General features: G+C 44.7%; 1 protein-coding gene across 7 annotated transcripts in view; it reads left to right on the plus strand.

Moving 5' to 3' along the window:
- Positions 1–20,623, plus strand: part of CRPPA (CDP-L-ribitol pyrophosphorylase A) — a 249,321-nt gene extending 228,698 nt beyond the window's left edge. For 2 of the 7 annotated variants that reach the window (XM_007505428.3, XM_007505430.3), the window contains 2 exons: positions 19,686–19,794; positions 20,302–20,623. In XM_007505428.3, coding sequence (XP_007505490.1) covers positions 19,686–19,793 — 108 coding nt within the window. In that variant the 3' untranslated portion in view covers position 19,794; positions 20,302–20,623. Of the gene's footprint in view, positions 1–1,108; positions 1,875–10,258; positions 10,423–19,685; positions 19,797–20,301 lie in introns of those variants that run through there. The other 5 variants (XM_007505429.3, XR_473753.3, XR_473754.3 and 2 more) reach the window with 5 other exon arrangements.
- The last annotated feature ends 880 nt before the right edge of the window (positions 20,624–21,503 follow it).

A 21,503-nucleotide genomic window follows, 5' to 3' on the forward strand; every position in this document is an offset into this window, starting at 1 on the left:
TGCCCTTCATGGTAACTCCATGCATTAGGACATTTTAATTATCCTCAATTTACAAATGAATAAACTGAGGCAGAGAAAAGGTAACTTTCTTGAATAGTTTCACAGAGCTCTAAAGGGCTCCTGAAAGGGTTTAAGTTCAAGTCTTCTTGACTCTATGTCTTTTACTTTATCCAGTACACCAAGATGCCTTTGTAAGAGATATTTTTTAAAATTATAAAGGAAATAAACTATGTTGTTGATTGAATCCTTTATTAAACAAATCTTTCTTAATGGATTGTTTTGATCATTGGGTGGGACCTGGAGATGCAAAGCAGACAAATAAATGACAGTGCCTGCCATTAAGAGATTTACATCTCACGGTGATATGAGACAGTTACACAAATAATAACAAAAGAGTTAGAAAACTTTTTAGTACCTAGCAGAAGCTAAAGAGGGGAATTCCGTGACAGAGAAGTCAACTCTGGCTTGGGATGGAGGTAGAAATGGAGAAAGAAGAGGACTGCTTACCACTAACACTGTGACCTTGAGTAAGTCACTTCTCTTTTTGTGACTGTTTCCTCATTTCTAAAATGAAGTGGTTGGGCCAGGTGATCTCTTGGATCTCTTGCATCATTAATTCCTATCATGCCCAGAAGGGGTACCTGAATTGCCCCTTGGGACTTGGTATTGCCAGGAAACAACATGGTATAATGGTAAGAGTAAGCCCTGTGTTCCAGTTCTGTCACTGAAAATTAATAGCTGCACGACTGTGGACTGCAAGTCATTTAACCCCTTAGATGACCAGTTTCTTCATCTATAAAATGGCAATAGTAGTATTTGTCCAGACTTGTTGGGAAGGACTTTGAAGTGCTTTAGAAAAGAGTCATCATTGCTATTAAAGGAGGAGAGGGATGTCAGTTAGCAGAAGGAATCCCCTCTACATAGGTTGTATGAGCACACATGTTTATATATGAGCACACATGCTTGTGTATGTGCACATGCATGCACATGGCCAGAGCCTGGCCAAAGGAGCCCAGATAAGTTGAGGGATTGGTATTTCTGCCGAGGTCATTCTTTATCCCTCTCTTAAAGATGAGTCTGATATCATTTGCCTGTCTCCATTTCACAGGGATGTTGTTCTAATACTGGGAAGTCAGTCTTCTGTGACTCACTGCACTTCCATTCACATCATGGGACATGGCTAGTATCCGCCATCCCCATTCCCCACAAAGTAAGGAATTCTGTCATGCGTGGTATGTACTTTTTTTATCTGTGCTTCTGTCCATGTGTATTAGCTCATGCCCTCTGGTAGGATATAAGCTCCCAGAAGGCAGGGCCCATTTTACTTACGCCTTCATATTCCTGGCACACAGGAACCCTTGTAGATTGGTGGATTGACTTGAAGGGTTGGGTGTATTAACCACTAAGGTCCCTTCTAACACATATCAATCCATCAGGAAACATTTATTGAGCACCTACGATGTGCCAGACTATGACTCTGTGATCTTGGGATTCTCAGACAGCCAATAGAAGACCCACATTTCTTTATGATGCCTCAGTTTCTCACTCATGAGGACAAACCATTCCTTTCCACCTGGAGCTTCTCCAGTAGAGGTCAAGGAGCTCTCTTGGAAAGGCTTGGAAGGATGGCTGACAAACCAAAGAGATTTGGTGATTTGGTTTCTCATAAAGGTAAGGGTTGGGTTGGGTCATGTCTGACCTCTGCAATCACTCCATGCCTTTTCTGTTCTGATGGGTCCATGTTGTCCTCTCTAGAAGAAAACATGGAGGAAAAAGGATCTCTGGGGAGATCAGTCCAGGGACCCTGCTAAGGACCAGGGTATTGGGGGAGATGGGGCTGTTGTCCTACAGTCACACAGGAAGGCAAGGGAGATGGATTTGGGATGTGGGGGAAAGGGGAACTAGTGATTGGGAAAGTGGACCGGATGGAACAGGAGTAACAATTTGTGTTCATTACAGCCATCCTCGCTTAATAAGCCCTTTTCTCACAGCAGTCCTGAGAAGTGGGTCATGGCAGAATGCTGGTCTCCACCGTGGCGAGGGGGTTCTTTTTGCGCCTTTCGTCTTAGAGAGCTTGAAAGCATCCTCGTCACCATTTTGGGTCCAGCCATTTAGAATTTATCCCCTCTTGCCTGTGATGTTCCTGTCATGTTATCTTCCAATCTGCGGGTGATTACTGTCTGGTTGAATCATTCAGTTGGTGCTTTTATGTTCTAGCCAATTCCATTGGGTTACATGAAAGAAAACAAGCTACTTTCAAACAAGCCGTAAGATTTTATAACTGGCCCTGGAGTCTGTGGAGTGCTGGGGCACAGAAACTGTTTTTTATAACTGGAAACATTGGGATTTGGAGCCAGCTTCGAGTTAAAAGTCTCTGCCTCATGTTTATTCCTTGCTCGAGACTCTCCCTCTTTTGGATGTGGGGGCAGGGCCCTCTCCTTGCCCTGGCCCATCCTGCCTTGAAGAGGGAATGGGGCGGGGAGGTTGGATGGGAAGGCGGCATATGAGATGCCATTTCAGGAATTCCGTGGCTGAGCATGTCTTGCGTCTCTTGGCAGGAGAGCGCATTGGCGGCTTCCACGAGAAGGCTTGTTTACTTGTGTATTAAGTGAAATGTAATTCGTATGTTTCTGGTTTTGTTTATACTTGGAGAATTAAAATCTTGTTTGGGAAGATCAGATTCGGAGCCCGGGAGACTTTTGAGTTTTTGTTTTCTTTTGCGAAGTTTGTCAGACGTCTTTTCTTCCCCTTGAAGTGTAGACGGTGAGCCCTGGAAGCCCTCGCTGCGGGTCACACTATCCCAACTTGAGGGAGAGTCCGTTGTCCGCGTGGTATAGAAAGGCAGACGGCTGGGACGCCCCGGACTTTGTCTCATCACAATCCGGTGCCATTGATGATGTGGCTCAGTGTGTGACGAGACTTTATGATCTGCTGGCTGCCAACAGCTGAGGTGTCCATGGAGGGTTGTGGCCACTCACTCTGGCTTATCTCAGAGCATTTGCCTCTCCACAGCATGTGGAGTCAAGAAAACTCAAGGGGGGATCCTGCCTCAGTCCCTTGTTAGATGGATGCCTCTGGGCAAGTCACGCAAACGTTCTCAGCCTCAGTCTCTTCGGCTGTGAAAGGGGAGCAGTAACAGCAACTCTGGCAGGGCCATTGTAAAGATCCAATACCATCCAATGCACGCTTTAGAACAAGCATCCATCATGTACCAAGCCCTAGGAACTTGGAGGAAAGTGTCCCAGGCCCTGCCTACCCTCAAGAGCTTCCCTGCTCTTGTGTACATGCACAGGGAAGCATGGCACAAGGATAAAGGAACTGAATTTGGAGTGCTGGAAGGCCAGGCACCAGCAGTGTCAAATCTGTTCCCCCTCTTTGGACAGGTCACTTGCCCTGCCTCGTTTCTTGGGAAGTGGTCAGTATAGCCATGAGCAATTGATTTCCCCTTCAGCTCAGTTGATGAAATCATAGAGGAAGTTTCCGTAAGTGTAACAGATCCCCAGTGTATGACCACAGAGATGAACATGTTCATTCTTCTCTCAGTTTCCAGGGGTGACTCCCCAGGGCTGCCTCTACCCATTGTCTGCTCCTTGATGTGCTGCTCTACAAGGGTAGTAGCTTCATGCAAAGTGTTGTGGCCACTGAGGAGAAGAGGGGAGAGAGAAAACCTCCCTCTCAGTCTTGGTAGCCTGTGGTAGAGACCCGAAGAGAAAAGCAAAACGACATCGTCCTCCGTGCGCTGGGTTCTCCCTCCATAGCTCGCTCTCCGCTCGACCACCACAGGGAACCACCTTCAGATTCTGCTGCCTTGACCATGTGCAGAGCTAACAAGCAATCTTTTCAAAAGTCCCCACGAGTGTGGCAATCCTTCTGCCAGCCAAGGGAGAGCCACTTTCCAAATCCCTCAAAGAGGTAACACAAAAGCAAAACACCGCTTCGTATGTAAGAGGGGCAAAAGGATATAGACACGTCTCTGCACTTTATTGAATATGTTACCACGTGGCTGTCGCCTAGTCCTCCTATTTCTGATTTTATTCTTTGGATTTGGGGAGGGATTGAGGGAAGGAGTGATGGATCAGCTGGTCAATGAGATCCTGCCCAGTTCTATGTCCCGTGCCCCCATATATGAGAAGACAATCTCCTACATCCATTCCAACCCATAATTTATGGTGCTATGCCTCTATTCATACACAACGAGTTGGTTGCTGAGGTCTGTGAGCTTTCCCTGAAGGTCTTTAGAAAGACTACAGACTCTCATTATACTCTGATACCACAGGTCTAGGGCTCTCTCACTTAGGACCCACGTACTGTAACCGAAGCCACCATAGATATCTCCATGAAACTTGGCCTTGGAAAAGCCCATCCTAAATCCTTTTCTGCTAACTACAGAAGTGCTTATATAGCTCCTTCTTGTCTCCCTGTTGTGTAGGTGGATCAGAGCAGGGCACACCTCTCTGTTCATTGATTGTCCTCAGAATGACACATAACAAGACATGTTGCTTCCAGGACCACTTTTTTCCAGGCATGGTCCCATCATCAGCCATTGGGAGTCATGCATGGGGATCCCAAAGATCCCAAGGTTCCTGACAGGTTCAAATGAGGTCTCCCCTGAAAAGCAAAGGAAGCCCAGGAGCCCAAAGCATTTCTAGTCCAAAACTAGAAATCTGAGCTGTTCTCGTGGACAAGTTTATACAGTTACTGCTGAAAAAGCCCACTTTCTTCCTCCTACAGAGAATAGAGTTAATAGAAAAAAGGGGAACCTGCTCTAAAAGGACATACAGAGAGAGTGTCGCTTGACAAGGAAAATAATTACCCAAGTTTTGATGTTTCTCCAGCCTTGATTATCTGGTGCATGAACAACCCCTAGAGCTTTTCCTAATAGCTCAACAGCCCTGCCCTACTGTTCCACTCCCAGACACAAAATGTAGCACAAAAGAACTCACATAAAGTGCAATTGGAATGTATGTCTTTTTGAGCTAATGCGCCCCCCCCCCGCCCATATGTATGTGTGTGTGTGTCTGTCTGTCTGTCTTTTTCATTTATGTCTATTTCCACAGAATCTCCAAAAGATTTTGAAGGTCTAGATTAGTTTTGATGCAGTTATGAGCAAAGCTCTTTCTTGGTGGTAAGAATTTATTCATCAGAATATCTACTAATACTAAAAAGAACAGCAATCACGATATCGATAATGATAACAGCAATAATAATCATAATAGTTTAAAAAGAGCAAATGGTTCAGGAAATCTCAGTTTGATGAAGACCCAGAGGGATGCACTTTTCTCTCTGGGATGGGATTGTCCAGCCCTATTCTGGAAAGTAGTGGGGAGCTGTGAGTTCTACTAACCATGGCTATGGCTAATGATCCTTTCTTTCCAGTCTTCTATTTGTTGTCATGTAGCCTTTTCTCCCTTGTCTTTGGTCTCATGTTTGAGCACTGGGTTATGCAACCTCATCTCGGACTCTTTTCATTTGCATTTTCGTCTGTAATCAGGAAGAATATTTGCTCTCCAGAAATCCTCAAAGCTCTCTAGTGGCATTTCAGTTATCCACAACCTTAGGCAAGGATGCAAATGTCCAATCAGAACAAATAAACTCTTTAAAAGGAACAAAGGTGTATGAAGCCTTTCCTTTTTTGACTTCCTATAGAACATTTAAATTGAATTTTTTATTTTATTTATAGTTCCCAATAACATGTAAAAATGTTTTTAATAATCATTTAAAATAGTTTTTGAGTTTCAAGTTTTCACACACACACACACACACACACACACACACACACAATGGGGGAAGGATATTAGATTAGTTTTCTCTTCCTTTCACTCCTCTCCTCTCATTAAGAAGGCAAGAACTTTGGTTTTGATTATACATATGTGGTCATTCAAACATATTTACATATTAACTTTGTTATAAAGAAAGCACAAAATAAAAACAATAAAAATAAGGAAAGTTAAAAAGGTTGCATTTCTCTCTGCAAAGGTAGATAACATTTTTCATCATGGGTCCTTTGTAATTGTCTTGAATCATTGTCTTGATCAGAGTAGCTAAGTCTTTTACAGTTGGTCATTTTTACTTATTTCTTTTATTATGTACAATGTTCTGGTTCTGTTCACTTTACTTTGTACAAGTCCATATAAGTCTTTCCAGAGCTTTCTTTTTTATGCTTCTCTTGAATCTTATTAAAAATTCTCTCAGCTCTTGTCTTTTCATCATGAATACTTGAAAGACTTCTATTTCCTTAAATATCCTTTTTTCCTCCTTGTAGAATTATACTCATTTTTGCTAGATAGGTAATTCCTCACTTTAATCCCAGCTCTTTTGCCTTTTGGAATATCATATTCTAAACCCTCTCTTTAATGTGGTTACTTCTAAATCTTATGAGATCCTGACCGTGGCTCCACAGTATTTAAATATCTTCTTTATTGCTGCTTTAAGTATTTTCCCTTTGACCTGGAAATTTTGGAATTTAGCTATAATATTTTTTGGAATTTTCATTTTGAGATCTCTTTCATATGGTCATTGGTGTATCCTTTCCATTTTTAGTTTACCCTGTGGATCTAGGAAGTCAGGACAGTTTTCCTTGATAATTTCTTAAAATATGATGTGTAGGCTATTTCTTTGATCATGAATTTCAGGTAATCTAAAAGTCCTTCAATTAATTCTTGTCAATTTATTTTTCTAAGTCAGTTGTTTTTCAATGATATATTTCATATTTTCTATTTTTTCATTTTTTGACTTTGATTATTTTTTATATTTCATGGTGTATAAATTCTACTTGCCCAATTCTAATTCTTAAGTAATTGTTTTGTTCAGTGACTTGTTGTACTTCCTTTTCCATTTGGTCACTTCTGATTTTCAGGAATTATTTTCATCAGTGAATTTTATACTTTTTTCCCATTTGGCCAATTGTGTTTTTTATGGTGTTATTTTCTTCAGTATTTTTGTGCCTCTTTTTACCAATTGTCTTTTCATAATTTTCTTCTTTTGCTTTCATTTCTTTATCTAGTTTTCACTACCATTCTGATTCTGGAAATATTTTTATTTCTTTTAGGAATTCTTATTGGGCTTGTGATCAAATCACTTTTCCCTCTCATGATGTCTTGCTTGTAGCTGTTTTGCCTTCATTGTCTTCTGATTTTGGGTCTTGATCTTCCCTTTGACCACAGTAGATTTTTATGGTCAGGTTTTTTTTTTTTGTGCTTTGTTCATTTCCCCACCCTCTTTCTTGATTTTAAACTTTATGTTAATGTTGGGCTCTGTTCCCAGAGTTCAAGGTAGGAAGGAGGGACTCTGCCTCAAGCTTCAGGCTTTTTCTCATTGCTGTTTTCAGAAAGAGTTCTGGAAGTTTGGAAGTTTTCAGTCCTTCCAATGTGGTATAGTCTGGAAGATGAGGTCACTCCTCTCTTGATCTGTACTCTACTAAATTATTCTTTATTAAATTAAAATGTCCAGGAAACTAGAGAATTAAACTTGAAACTGACAGAATGGAAAGCACCTTACCATGTACTTTGTATGAGTGCAGGGGCCCATAGGAGACCCCAAATGTGCTGCTTGCTTGATTTTAAACTCATTTTCACTTCATTATGTTGCTGGATTGAAATTAAATATTACTTAGGTCCATGCCCAATGCCTTGGTGAAAATATGGAGGCAGAGAAAGCAAACATCCATTATTTCCCAATGTAAAACAGATCCCCCTTCTCCTAGATCCTGCCAAGCCAGTTCCATTCTGACCAACAAATCAATGTATGTTTGGATTTAAGTTTTTATTTTCATTTTTTGCTTTCATAGTTCAACACTGAGTGTTTGTGGTCCCCAGCGAGTTAGCATTTGATGGCTTAGTGTTTCCTATAATTGACAAGCCCTCCAACCTCCCGCTGCAGTGTATTTATTTATATGAAAATATAAACTCAGAGAGAAAATCACTTTTTGGCTTAATAAATATTTGTTTTATTTCTACTACATCTGCTCAGCAGAGCTTGTTTGGAGCCCATTAGTGTGCAGTAGGAAATGCTTGTGTTTGTATTTTTCCTAGTGTTTAAATTCAGCTATCACTGGTGGCCCATTCTTTCAGCTAGGGTATATGGTATCAATCACTCTAGAAATTGAATTCTCTTAGTTTATGTTCACATTATAAAACATATATGGACTTTGTAAATACAATAATAGTATTACATTCACCGAGCACCCTTTAGCTACAATAGTGATAGTATTTACATGAGTTCATTTGATCCTTAAAGGTACTCCAGGAGGAAGGCAAGACATTTCTTTGTTATCCCACTTTTATGGCTGGAGATTGTGAGGCTCATTGCCTCAGTTAAATGTGAGAATGATATCATTCCTTATACCCCATCTCTACAGTCCTTTAGAACACTATCGACAGACAGTTATGTGTATGTATATAGAAACATATTTTCTAGATTATGTATTTGTGTACGTATAGACACACACAAAATAATAAACAAGATCAATGTCCCAAGGATGTCTCCATGTCCTTCCCTTGTCCCCATTATCTTTTCTTCATCTCCCATTTTGGAGCTCCCTTCAACCCTCTGGCCACTACTCAATGCCTAGAACCTATCTCTGTCTCCCAGGATGTTTTTGAGGAAAAAATGAAATATTTGTAAACTGCTTTGCTCCACAAATGTTAGCTATTAAAAATGTGAGCTACCTCTCTCTCTATATATATATTTTTCATATATGTATATATGACATATATTTACCCTAAGCAAGTCACTTAACTCCTCTAGGCTTTACTTTCATCTGTAAAATGGAGAATTGGAGCACATGAACTGAAACATCACATTCCACTCTTCATCTATGATCCTATGATGAAATAAGCATCAAAATGTAAAATTCCACACTAAGAATCACGCCACTTTAAGACCATCAACTACCATTAATTTAACTGTTAAACTGTTGGCATTCCTAATGTGCATTTTCTGTCCAAGGACCAACGAGTTGAGACACTACTCACATTTGGTCTTAACGAAGGAGGGGAAAAAACAACCACATAATAATGGGTCTAAGTCAAATGAGGCATTTAGGAGGTGCATTTGCTTGGCTGAGGGTTTCTGAGAGCTTTCAGGAAATCACTGTAAACATAATTTCCATTCCTCAGGTAGACCTTGGCATGAAGGAGTTTCATTGAGTTCCTTTGTAAATGGAGCTTCCCTCCTATTACCCCAAACAAAGCCTGGGAGAACTGGCACCTGCTGCTTTTTGTAGCCTGCCTTATTTTATGTCTTGCAACTGGATGGAAACAATCAGTGCTTCCAGGATGTCTCCATGTTCTTCGCTTGTCCCAACTGTCTCTTCTTCCTCTTCTCCCACTTCCAGATCTTTCTGCATCCCTCTGGCTATCCAGCACTTAAAGATGGCCCTCTGGCCTCCCCCTCAGAGTCCCCAAGAATCTTATCTTGATAGACCTGGTTTTGATGTCCTCTGAATCCAGATCTTCTCTGTTCACAATAGTTCTTCACTGTGCAGTCTATTCTTGTATGTGCTGCCCTCTTCAGTCAAGAGACATTTATTGAGTACCAACTGAGTGTTTAGGCATGGGGGATACAAAGATGGTTGAGGCCTGAGACCTTAATCCCAAGGAACACGCATGCTATCAGGGGAGGGAACAAAAATGGTTCCTAGAAAGAGGTTATATGAGTCACAGAGACCCAGAAAATTACAACGATGACATGGGTACCATGGAGAACTCGTTACCAGCTGAAGGGAGAATAAGGAAGGCTTCATGGTTGAGATGGAACTTGAGTTGGCTCTTAAAGAGAAGCATTTCCAAGATGGAAGTAGGAGCAGTGTGAAGGGAATGAGGATGTGGTTCTAGGTATGGGAAATGAGATGAGAGAGGGGAGGATAAGGACAGGTTTTAGGAAAAACCCATTAGTGGGAATGTGCCTGGAGTTAATGTAAAAGGGATTCTTTTTAATCTGCTTGGCATAAAGTAGAACAAAACTGCCACCTCTTTTTTCTTGGATGTTAGACATCAGGTGATGTAGCCCAAAGTCACATCTGCTTTCTTGGCTGGTGGCTGTATCTTCAGACCAGAACTTGCTGGTTCTTTCCTTCTGTTGGTGCTGATTTAATTTAGAGGTTCTTAGAACCTCCAGCCACCTTCTTTTTTTTCCTGATCAATCACTGTCTCTCCAGGACCATCCTTAGGACCTTGTTGGGTATAATTATCAGGTATAATTATTAGCAAGTTTTCTTGACTTCGGCTGCAAATTTGCCCCTTTGCCACTTTTTCTCTAGCTGCCTCTCATTCTCCCATGTCAAACAAAACAAATGGAATCCTGCCATCCTACACAGTTGTTCAGATCCTTGAAGCCTCCTACTATGACCCCTCCACGAATTTCTCTAAGCCAAAAATAGAGGATCAAAAGGTTTTGTCTCTTCTAAGTTCCTTCAGTGTCCAGGTAAGAAAACCAAAGCCAAAAAAGACTTAACTGACTTGCCCAAGATCACACAGTGTAATGGAGGGGGAGAAATGGGATCTCCCACCACTTAATTCAGGATTAGTGTGGTAGAGATGGAATGGAGCTAAAGGGTGAAGAGGGGGGATAGATAATTTCTCCCCTCTCTTTCCTCAGTAAACCCACACTAGCTGTCTTCAGGGTTACAAACTCTATTTCTTCAGAGACTGGGCTGAAGTAAAATCTAGGACTGAACTGCTTCTTCTTCCTCGGGGAGGAAATAGAATTCTCCTCCCCAAAGCTTCAGGTCCATCTCCCTAAATATTATGAGCAGGCACTTGATCTATAGAAACAGCTATTTATTCTTGAGGAACACACAAAAGGTAGGGTAAGTGAGATTGTGGGATAAGGTAACAGGAAAGTGGGAAATAGGAAGTCCCTAAAGATTAACAATTGAATCCCTTCTCCCCAAATCCTGCAGGGTCAAGCTTTGCCTGCCTGACCCTCTGGGGTCAGTTGTAAGAGCTATCCTGAATTCTAACTGTCCTAGTTATGACATGAAGTTTAAGGACTGCTTTAGAGGGATAGAGAGAAAATCTTCCTGGGGTGGGTAGCTTTATATCAAAGTCCTATCCATGCCGGTTGACTTCCACTGGATTTAGGGGGTCTGGATTCATAGAAGGATGATCAAGGCTCAAAGGTCCTCTCAGACCAACCTCTCTGGAGGGCTCCCCAAAGAGAAGTGAGTTAACTGCTCGGATATTCTCTCTTCCTTTGTTCCTTCTCCAGAATTCTCTGTCCTTCCTGCCCTTCTCCCGCTTGAGTTGGTCTTCCAGCATGATGAATCTGCTTTCCTCTGTTACAATAGGTAGGAAATAGTAGAGATGGCATTCAACCAACCATATGCCCACCCACTCCAATTCTCGCTCTTTCTACCATGACTCATCAAGCCAGAGAAGCAATAGCTACTTACCCCCCAAAATGAAATGACCGTGCAGTCAATCCCTCAGAGTTGTTACAATTCAGTGTCTAAGAAAAGTGGCAAATAAAGTGGTACATTTGGTAGATGTTATGCTTTCTCTTAGGCTGTAAACTTCATGAAGATGGAGATGGGCTCATTCTATATGTTGTATTTCACCTAGCACATAAGCCAGTGCTCTGCACCCAGCTAGTGAGTCTTTAAATGTTTGTTGAATGATTAATGGATGAGTGAGGGTAGGAGGCTGTGAATGCTTCAACTGGAAGGTGAAATCACAGGGGTTGGAACAGTTAAAGGGAGGAGTCCTAGAGAAAGTGAGACTCGAGCTTAACTTTGAAGGATGAGCAGAAGCTAAATGGAGCCAAAAGTATTCCAAGCAGGGAGCACAGTCCAAATGTTGGGACAGAACGTTCTAACAACACTCAATGGTTGACATCACAGGAAATCTTATTTTTTCCCTTTTGGATATGGAGAAACTGAGGCTCAGAGTGAAGTGATTTGCTCAAGGTCATAGAGCTAATAATTTCCCATAGAATGCTTCAGCTATTCTATTTGTGGAAGGTAGCACGTACACAGGCAAGTGAACAAAAGGGAATTTGAAGAAGGACAGAGCATCGCCTAAAATAACTTCCTCCATTGCTATCGGACTGTCACGTGGACTTGACGAATAGGAAATTCTTCGTGTCCACCCATGAAGGAACCAGGGGATGGTAGCTCTACTTGCAAACACCTCAGTCTCCTCTAAGCAAGACACAGCAAATGTAGATTTCAAGGAAAGTTCTGAAGCCACATTCAAACTCCAAGTGTTTGTGAGTGACTCCGTGTCTAGGATTCTATCCTGGCAATCACAGTCTGAATCTGCATTTTTGGAACTGAAAACCAGACGACACCATTGGAAAATATCCCGTCCAAATCTTATGAATACAAGATTTCGTCCTGCTGAGGCACCCAAAGAGAGGTGAGGGACCTCCTCACCCCACATCAGGCAGAGCATGGATGACTGTTTTTAGCATGTGAGAAAAGCCAGTGAAACAAGGAGACATCACTTCATCTCCCCCAGGAAATGTTCGCATCTAGGACCCTCCAAGGTGATCCAACTCCAGGAGGAGCCCAGGGAACAGCTGAGGTCAGGGGGAGCAGAGGAGACCCCGAAGGGCAGCCGCCATATGAATGCAACCTACAGGGGGAAGACAGAGAGACAGAAAACAAATGTCGGGGCGTCCTGCAGATCTGTGTGTGGAAATGGGAGTTTCCAAGGATGACAATCCAGCCCAAGACTGTTGCCACCAGACGTTACAGAAGGATTATCCTTAGGAGACCCAGACTTCGTGTCCAAGGCGCATTGGACAGGGAAGTGGTGAGAAAGCGTGTAATATCGCTCCCAGATGGAAGCATTTGTCACCTACTGGATTCTTAGCAAGGAATGTCCTGCTGGCCACGATTCTCCCACTAAAGCTCTCTCCTTGAATGGATCCACAGATAATTACAAACATGGAGCCTTGAATCACCTGGAAACCTCAACCAGAACACGATGGCAATGGGGCCATGATCCCAGGGCAAACTTGCTCACCAGCGCCTCGAAAAATTTCATTTTATAGAGATGTCACCAAACCTAATAATCTGTCTTTGTTGGCTCAACGTGATGAAAAGATTTCAGAGTGATGATGGCACTGAGGATATCAGTATACCATGGAAATGGGGGGATGGAGAGCCAGAACTGAAGGTGGGAGGTCCTGGGTTCAAATCGGGCCTCAGACTCTTCCCAGCTACGTGGCTTACTTCACATTGCCCAGCTCGTACCACTTCTCTGTCTCAGAACCGGCACATAGTGTTGATTCTGGGAAGGAGAGTGAGGAACAAGATGAAGCGCCCGTCATCCCTGGTGGCTAGACTGTCTGCCCCTGGCCCAAAGCTCAATTCAGCCCGTCATCCAACTTGAGCACAGAGTAGACGCAGATATGGCAGGAGGATGCGTGTCCCTCAGCTCGTTCTGTCTGAGCCTCTGGGAACAGTGACGAAAGGTCTGGTGTCACTCTGGGGGCCTTGGACCCTTCCTAGCCACTGGTGGCTCCCGGCTGCCTGTCTCCCTCGTGGCCCCCTCCTCAAGAGTAAAAGTCCCCACTGTTTTCTCCCTGGCTCAAAGCTGATGGCTTTTGTGGTACTTTCCCCAAAGTTCCGCCTTTGCTCGGTGCCACTCTCCAGAGCCCGGGACTCAGGATTTTATAAGGAACAAAGGATTAAAGTGCAGTCGTCATACGCAGCTCTTACCTTCATGAGAAAAAGATGGCGTTTTTGTTCAAATCATCCAGTGGACTGTGATGCAAACACAGGTCACTCGAAAATGAGTCAATCAACATTTATTAAGCGCCCACTCTGTGCTAGGCACTCGGGAAGCATGCTTCTGAGTTGAGGCTAGTGAGAGGAGAGAAACAGCAGGCTCAACTGATAAAAATAGGTGTGATCCCGCAAGACCAGGGACGGGTCTTTAGCCTGGGAGCACTTTGGGGACAAGGAGGCAGGTCAACCCCCCCCCCCATAACTGTATTTATTGTGAGCATGTTTTCCATTTGCCTGTTTGTTGGCATGTTGTTTCCACCCACAGAGCGGAGGCTCCTTTAGGCAGCAGGGACCACTTCATTCTTATCTTTGTATTCTTGTGCCTAGTCCTGTGCTTGGCACATCAAAAGGCTTCAGAAGTGTTTATTGAATTGAAGATTAATTGGGAAATTTCAGGCTTGCAATACAGCCTCTCACGGTTTCCTGATGATTTCCATCAGCATCATCAGCCTTAGTGAACGTCCTCTGAGGTGGGACTCCCGGGATAGAAAGCTGTTGTCAGACCTCTTGGGCATCATAGCCTCTGAGATTCCACTCTTCTTGTGCTCTGAGAGAAATAAGCACAGATCTGAGGCCTGTGATTGCCTTGGTCCACCCAAGACTGACTGAAAGAATCACAGGAAAAGTGAGTGTCATTTGTAAGGCAAGTCCTCGTGGAAACATCAAACGCATCTCCGATCATCACCTTTCCTGCAGATGGCTCCTGGGACAATGTCGTGGGTCCTCTGAAATCTAGAGGGGCAACGCACAGTGGGAACATTTGTCTTTGGATTTCTGCTCTCCCCGGAGGTAAAGCCCCTTCCTTCGTTAGCTCGAGGCATCCACAGTATGGGGAGGTCCTGAGTCCCCTTCAGCGCTGTTTGGAGAAGCGGAGATTTTGCTGGATGGAGCCTTCTCTCCCTTGGCTCAGGCTGCCTCCCTGCCACCAGCTCCCTTGGGGTCCAGGTACAGCTGTTCCATCTGGGCTCTGGAGTTCTGTAGCGTTTAGGGAAGAGTTTTTCTCGGATGGAGCGCCATCAGATCCAAGAAGACAGCCATAGGGAAGGCGGGACAGAAGAGTTGGTGAGAGGGATATCCTTCCAGCCCTCCTTCAGCGGCGGTGCATTCAGGGGCCTGGGATGGCCATCTCCTGGGGTTATCTGTCTCATAGAGGGGACACCCGGGCTAATGGAGGCAACAGCACCTGCCCTCAGAGAGCTCTGCTTTGAACATTCCAGAGTGGCTGCGCTAAGGAGGAGAATTTGGAGAGTCAGAGAAATGCCAACTTCTGTGGAAGTCATATTTCCTTTCTAATGCAAGGTTTTCCCCAAGCTCAGCGCCCTCTTCCGTCCCCAACAAAGAAAGCGTTCTGTCTGAGAAGAGCCTCCATTTCCAATATAGATGCATCCTTGTACGCGTATCCACACTGTACGTCTGTATGTTACTGTGTATATTTAGACATAAATGTCCATAATGACGGCTATTTTCGCATTCTCCCTGCCCTCCCCCATTAGAAGGCGAGCTCTTTGAGGGCACGTTTTTGGCCTTTATTTAGTGTAGTGTCTGACATCCAGTAAATGCTCTAAAATGCTTGTTGATGCTTATTCTACTAATTCTGTCAATAATTATCATCCTCGATAGTATCTCATGTCATAGTTCTATTCTACGTTCTGGGCTGTTTTCATCCAAATAGAATATGTGGGGGCCCATTAGAATGGCAGCTTCCTGAGGACAGGGATGAGCCTGCCTGGCCCTCTTGATTTGTACTTGCACATCCCAGCCCCCTCCCTCAGAGGCGACGGTCTCCCTGTGATCCCCTGGGAAATGTCTGAGGAATGAGATGGAATGGAGTCGATGCCATTCCTGGAGGCAATACGTTGTCAAGCGTAATGGATTTTTGGACCTAATTCATACTTTGATTTCAAATGGAAGAATGTTAAGCCAGACAGGATTGAGCTTTAGATGATCAAAAGGAACTTTCCTCATATTTGTTTTGATTGACTTTCTTCTCATCTTGTTAAAATCCCCCCTTCAGCACCTCATGAGCGATTGTTCCCCGCATTCTACTGCTCGTGCGGTGTCCAAGATTTGGAGGAGGAGGGGGAGGGGGGAGGGGAGGGGGAGGGGCTGCAGGGGGGGGGGGGCTCCTTGTAATTGTGTCCGTGATATGAGATGCTGACCCCATCCAAGAGCGGCTGAGGCAATCGTTCTTCGGATCCGTTACTGAAGCCTGGAACGTTCAAATGGAAGCCATTATTTCCTTGGGTGGACTTTGGGGGCTTAACCAGGAGCGATCTTGTGATTTTCAGTCTCTCTGCTGAGGCTCGAAGCCTTGGGTAGATGCAGGGCAAGTCGGGTCTTGGGTCTTTGCTCCTTCCAGAGATCTCCAGAGTACGTTCAAGGGTGGGCTTGGGGTTCCTTCTGAGGAGTCACTGTGTTCGACTGTGTGTCGGCTTTTGTCTGACTGTCGTTTGGCAAAGTAGTTTTTGTTACCACAATTGATATATAACCAAGAGAGCAGGTAAATGCCGCCCACTGAAGGGGACTCGGGGCCGCTTAGGGGAAAATCCCCAGACTGCGGGGACCCCCCCGGAACTGAAGCACTCACAGAATCACTGCCAAGCTGTAAGGTAGGACCCAGAATGGGGTGCAGTGAGAGAAAAACCCACTTGGAGAATAGGAGGGAAGCCTCACTAGGCAGAGGTCATGTGGGGCGTGGCCGCACCACGCCATTGTCCTTAAGGCTGCTGTTCCGGGAAGAGGGTTGTCTGAGCACTGTGTGGGGACGTGGGCGTCCTGGCTAACTGGTGCATTCACACAGGTGCTCCAGGCCCGCCATGGGAAGTCCGTGACCTTCCCCTACTGGAAGCCAGGGGGCGCGTGTGCGCTGTTATCCTTTCCTGGCAACCCTGCTGTAGCACTATCCCTTGGGAACTGCGGCTCAATGCGAGCTGGCCTCCTTCTGTATCTTGGAGGTCCCCATTTATTTACATGTAGTTTCCATTGGAAGAGAAGGTTCTTTCTGCCGGGCAGGGATCCTTCTGGCTTTGACTTGAACGTCAGGAGGTAGTCAGGAGGCAATGACTGGAGGGTGGGCGAGGGCTGAGGTGCTGCCTGGAGCTCCGGCCCCAGGGCTGGAGGAGATGCTAGGGAAGGACTTGCAGTAGGACTTGGCTGCTGATTGGATGTGAGGAAAAGAGAAGAGTCGGGAAGTCGAGATGCCTCTTCAGAAATGGGGCTTTGGGGAGAAAGGCAGACGCCATCTTGGAATCTTATTTTGGAGAGGCTAGAAGGAGACCCAAGTCCTTATGATGTCCAGCAGCCAGTTAGGGAGGCCCAGCTGAAGTCTATGGAGAAGATTAAAGGCGGATGTGGGGACTGGAGAGCCATCTGCATGGAAAGTGATCCCTGAATCCGTAGGAACAGATGGGAGCACCAAAGGAGGGGGGGCAGGGCAGAGGCCAGTGGGACACCCATGAGGAAGATGGGTAAAGAAACTGAGAGGAAGCAAGGGTACAAGGAATGAGGGAGAGGGGCTCCACAGGGCAAGAACTGGAGAGCTTAGGTAGAATGCTGTGGATTTGTTTTTTGTTTTGGGGGTTTGCTTTTAATTCTTTATTACATTTTTCTTTTCCAAATTACACCTAGATATAACTTTTAAGAGTCCTCTTCTGCCATTTTGTTTTCCATCCCTTCTTCTCCCCCCTCCCTGAGATAGCCGGTAGTAGAATATAGGCTGTCCCTGCATAGATTCCCATGTTGAACATGTTGAGAAAGAAGATCCAGATCTCTTATAGCTCATAAAGGAAATAAGCTGAAAACTGGTGGGCTTCAGGCTGCTTCCAGCCTCTGCTCCTTCCCTGGTGGGGCCCCCTTTTCTGCGGTGAGTCTCTTTGCTTTGCTGATAGCAGTTAAGTCATTCCCTGTTGATCGTCATAGATTATTGCTGCTACTGCACAGCCACCTCCTGAACCTTCTGTGGCATCCCTTCCCGATGAGCCCATTGGGCCCACTTGACTGGCTGAGGATCCACACCTCACCCTCCCTGGGGCCACACGTATCCTCCTGGGGGGAGCAGATGCATTGTCCCCACTTCTCTTTTTCTTTCTCCGGACTTATCTCCGGGCTCTCTTTTCCAGGCACACTCTTGCAGAGAGAGAACTACCCGAGGCTCTGCTTGGCCCTTTGTTCAGGCAGAACTCCCAATGGGAGCTGTAACTGAGCGAATGTTCCTTTAATCATCTCTTCAGACAATTAAACCCAAACCCTTTCATTACTGGCCAAAGAAAGAGTTTTTGCAGAAGGCTTTCACATCCCCAAATGAATCACTCGGACAAGGCGAGTGCACCGGGCTTGTTTTTGTTTCTCTGTCTCAGCCCCGGGGTTGGTGAACCCGACTGGGTCTTGGGCAGCCCGATTCCTTCGCAGGGTTCTGGCTAGAAATCACACCCTTTGCAGCATTATCCAGGTGTGCAGGGTCCGGAGGACTTTTTCCTTCCTTCTCCTTTCCCCTTCCTCCTTTCTTCCTTTCTTCCTTTCCTTCTTTCCTTCCCCCCCTGGGAAAAAAAAAAAAACCAGGTTCAGTTTCAGAATCTCCTTCTCTTAGAAAACAGGTTCTGAAATGCAGGTCGTTGACATACTGCTGGGTATAGGACAGAGAAACAGAAACCAGACAAGCTTTGGTTTGCCCTCAAGGATCTTCTGTTGTTTTTAAGGGGGAGGATGGAAATTCAGCAGACATACAGGTAAACTAGGTGGCAGTTAGAGAAGGGCAAGGACACCAGAAAGTGGGGCTCAGTGGGCTTGGGAGCTGTAGGGACAGCAGGTCCCCTGCCCTAGAGTGACTCAGTGTTCTAGACTGATGTCTAAACCTTACTGATTTTTTCTAATACGACATCATCACAAACTAGCCAAGAAGGAGAACTATTGAGTCTGTGGATTTCATTGGCCAAGGAAATTCCCTCCTCTATCCTGATTGGGACCTTCTCTACAGCTCACAACCTTAGAGTCTCCTGAAGCCCAGAGAGGTTGGTCATCTTGGGTCACAGAGCCTGTGTCAGAGGCATCACCCAACCCTGTCCTTCTGGACCCCCACACCAGGGTCCTCCTGCACAACCAAACTTCCCTCCACCCCATTTCCTACCATTTTTGTTTTCTTTCTTAAGCCAGAGTTTCTGACTTCCTCCCCAAATCAGAACAACAAATCCACATTTGCACAAAGGCTCTCCTAAGGCTTTTTCTCCCAGCTCAGTCAAGTCCAATGGCTTCCCAGAGAGCAGCATCAACAACTTAAGACCTTCCAAGAAGCTGGAGAGAACAATTTCTTTAGGTGCCCCTGAAGGCTTTCTCCCAGTTCTGGCAGCTTGTGGGTTAACTTGGGCCGAAAACACATATTCATCCTGACTTCCCCAAGAATCCTCATATTGCTCACACCTACACTCAGCCAAGGCCCCCGTTAGAAGACACAGAGGAGCTGTGCATCACCGTTAAAATATTTACCCATGATTGAGCCAAGAATCTGGATCTGAAAGGAAAATGCCCTTTAGGAGTGTGTCGGCTGGTGTGTCCTTTTGGGTTGGGATGACCCTTGCCTCTCATTGAGCTCATTGGTCAGGAGAGATCTTTGGAGAGGACTGGTTCCTCTGGGCTGACCCCAGCCCCTTGAATCAAGGGACTTGAGCTAAGTAGGGGCCAGCTAGAGGCTGAGCCCAGGAGCAGAAGTCCCTGAGCAGGATCCCTGCCTGGGCCTCAGATTGGAGCCCGTCTTTAACAACAGCACCAACATCAATATCTGTCTAGCATCTCTGCGGCACTTTTCCAGACTGTAGAGTGCTTTGCTGTTTTCTCCTTTGATCTTTCAAACTGTGTTAGCAGTTTCTTCATGTTGCATCTGGAGGCAACAGGAAGCATCTTTTCATGACCCACTGGGCATTTGTAAAAGCTCCTTAATTTTTGTTGTTGTTGTTTCCAGGATAATCCACAACAGCTACAAGAAAATGTCAGGCAGGGTGCCAGCATCATCACGTCTCTCATCAAGGAGCGGAATGCCGAGCTCACTGGGCAGCTGCTGGTTGCATGATGTACGAGGAGAACATGGACCATGAACATCCTGCTTCTGGCCGTCTCCCTTCTCCATCTCTGCCCCTCTGTCTGCCTCTCTTGTTTTCCTTAGTAGATTGTAATGGTTTTCCCTTAACTTATTTCTCTATATTGCTGAAGCTACCTCCCAAAGCTCCCAATTAGTGCTTATTTCTATGTAGTTCAAACCTTGCTATTTGCTTATATATGAGGAAAAATCATTAAATTGGGAACTGCATAGCTACTGCCCAGATATATTAATGTGGAGGGCTTTTCCCAGGGGTCTTCATAAGATCTGGATAACTATTAGGTTCTGTCAAATGAATAGTTCCAGGCAGTCTTTCTTATAAAGACTAATTTAAGAACAAGTGGTGTTAAGTCTTTTGTCACCATATTCATAAATTAGGAACGCAGACGATTCTCTAAGTATCTTTGTGCTGATGGGGCTTTTGGATGTGTTTCAGAATTCTGCTTTTTCTCTTCCAAATACTTCTTTGTTTGTTTCCTAGGTTAGGGTCCGAGAGGATGGTGAGAGCCTTGAGTGATGACATTTGGCTTACTTCTGAAGCAGAGTCTTGTACCTTGAAGGGAGAGGAATGAGAAGGAAATGCACCTGTTGGCATCCAACCGTCTTTAGTGTGACTGGAATCCCCTGCCCTGTGCTCCTGATGTGACCCTAATGATTGCTTTAATTTTGTGTTTTCCATTAAGTGAATTACCTGGAAGTTGATTCTGACTACTGAAATTTAATAAAGATAAAACAACTACTTTATAGGCATTGGCCAAATCTTGCCACCAAAAAAATAAATAGTAAAAATCTCTCCTCATTAATCCTGGTTTTCTGTATTTCTTGACCACAGGAAAAGTGATACCTTCCTTCCAGAGTTACATAGGTAATGATTTACAAGAGGAAAAGGCCTCTGGATTTTGAAAGACTTGAGAGATGTCCATTTTGGTTATCCAGATAGGTCTGACTAGGGCAAAAATGGAACCTTTGTAATCTCAAGGTCCCAGAGTGGCCACATTGCACCTGTTTTGGGGTCCTAGTCTTGGTCTTTCCCTTTAGAGCTATCTGGATCGAACCCTAGAGAAGAACTATACTTTGATGTGAGAGCAAAAGGGATTCAGGTTCTAATAAGGGAGACTTCACAGCTAAGAACTGCCAAGACTTTCATGGACTTCTCTGTTCTTATTTTCTCTTTTAATGTGGTTATTCCTCAGGGGCTTTCTAGTCAATCTCTGCTATCACCACACCTCTGTGTCCTATTTCTGGTCATCAATTGTTCAATTCTTCTGAAAGTTCATGTTTTAATCAGCATGCGGATCGATCTAATGCCCTCATCCCTTTGGTCATCAGTGCTCATCATGTATCTGTGGCTAAAGACACTCCCCAAACAACAACCCAAGAATCTTGACACCCAGGGAACCGACAGCTGAGGAGTAAAATCCAGTGCATGTGGCACCCAGGGATAGTACTCTGTCTCTTCAATATATAGGTAAAGTGAGGGGGGACAAAGACAAAGAAAAAGCCTGACCCTGGAAAACTATTTCAGCAACAGGGGAGATGAAAATGTAAGCTCAGGAGAGGACATCAATGCCAAAATAGAAATGCATGAAGCCTTGAAGACAAATGTGAAAAGATGTCCAACCAAAAGGAACTCCTGGAAGTGCATCAAAAGTAGATCACAAGACAAATAAGAAAGGCAAAAAA

This window comes from Monodelphis domestica, chromosome 5, assembly GCF_027887165.1.
Source record: "Monodelphis domestica isolate mMonDom1 chromosome 5, mMonDom1.pri, whole genome shotgun sequence".
NCBI classification, from domain to species: Eukaryota; Metazoa; Chordata; class Mammalia; order Didelphimorphia; family Didelphidae; genus Monodelphis; species Monodelphis domestica.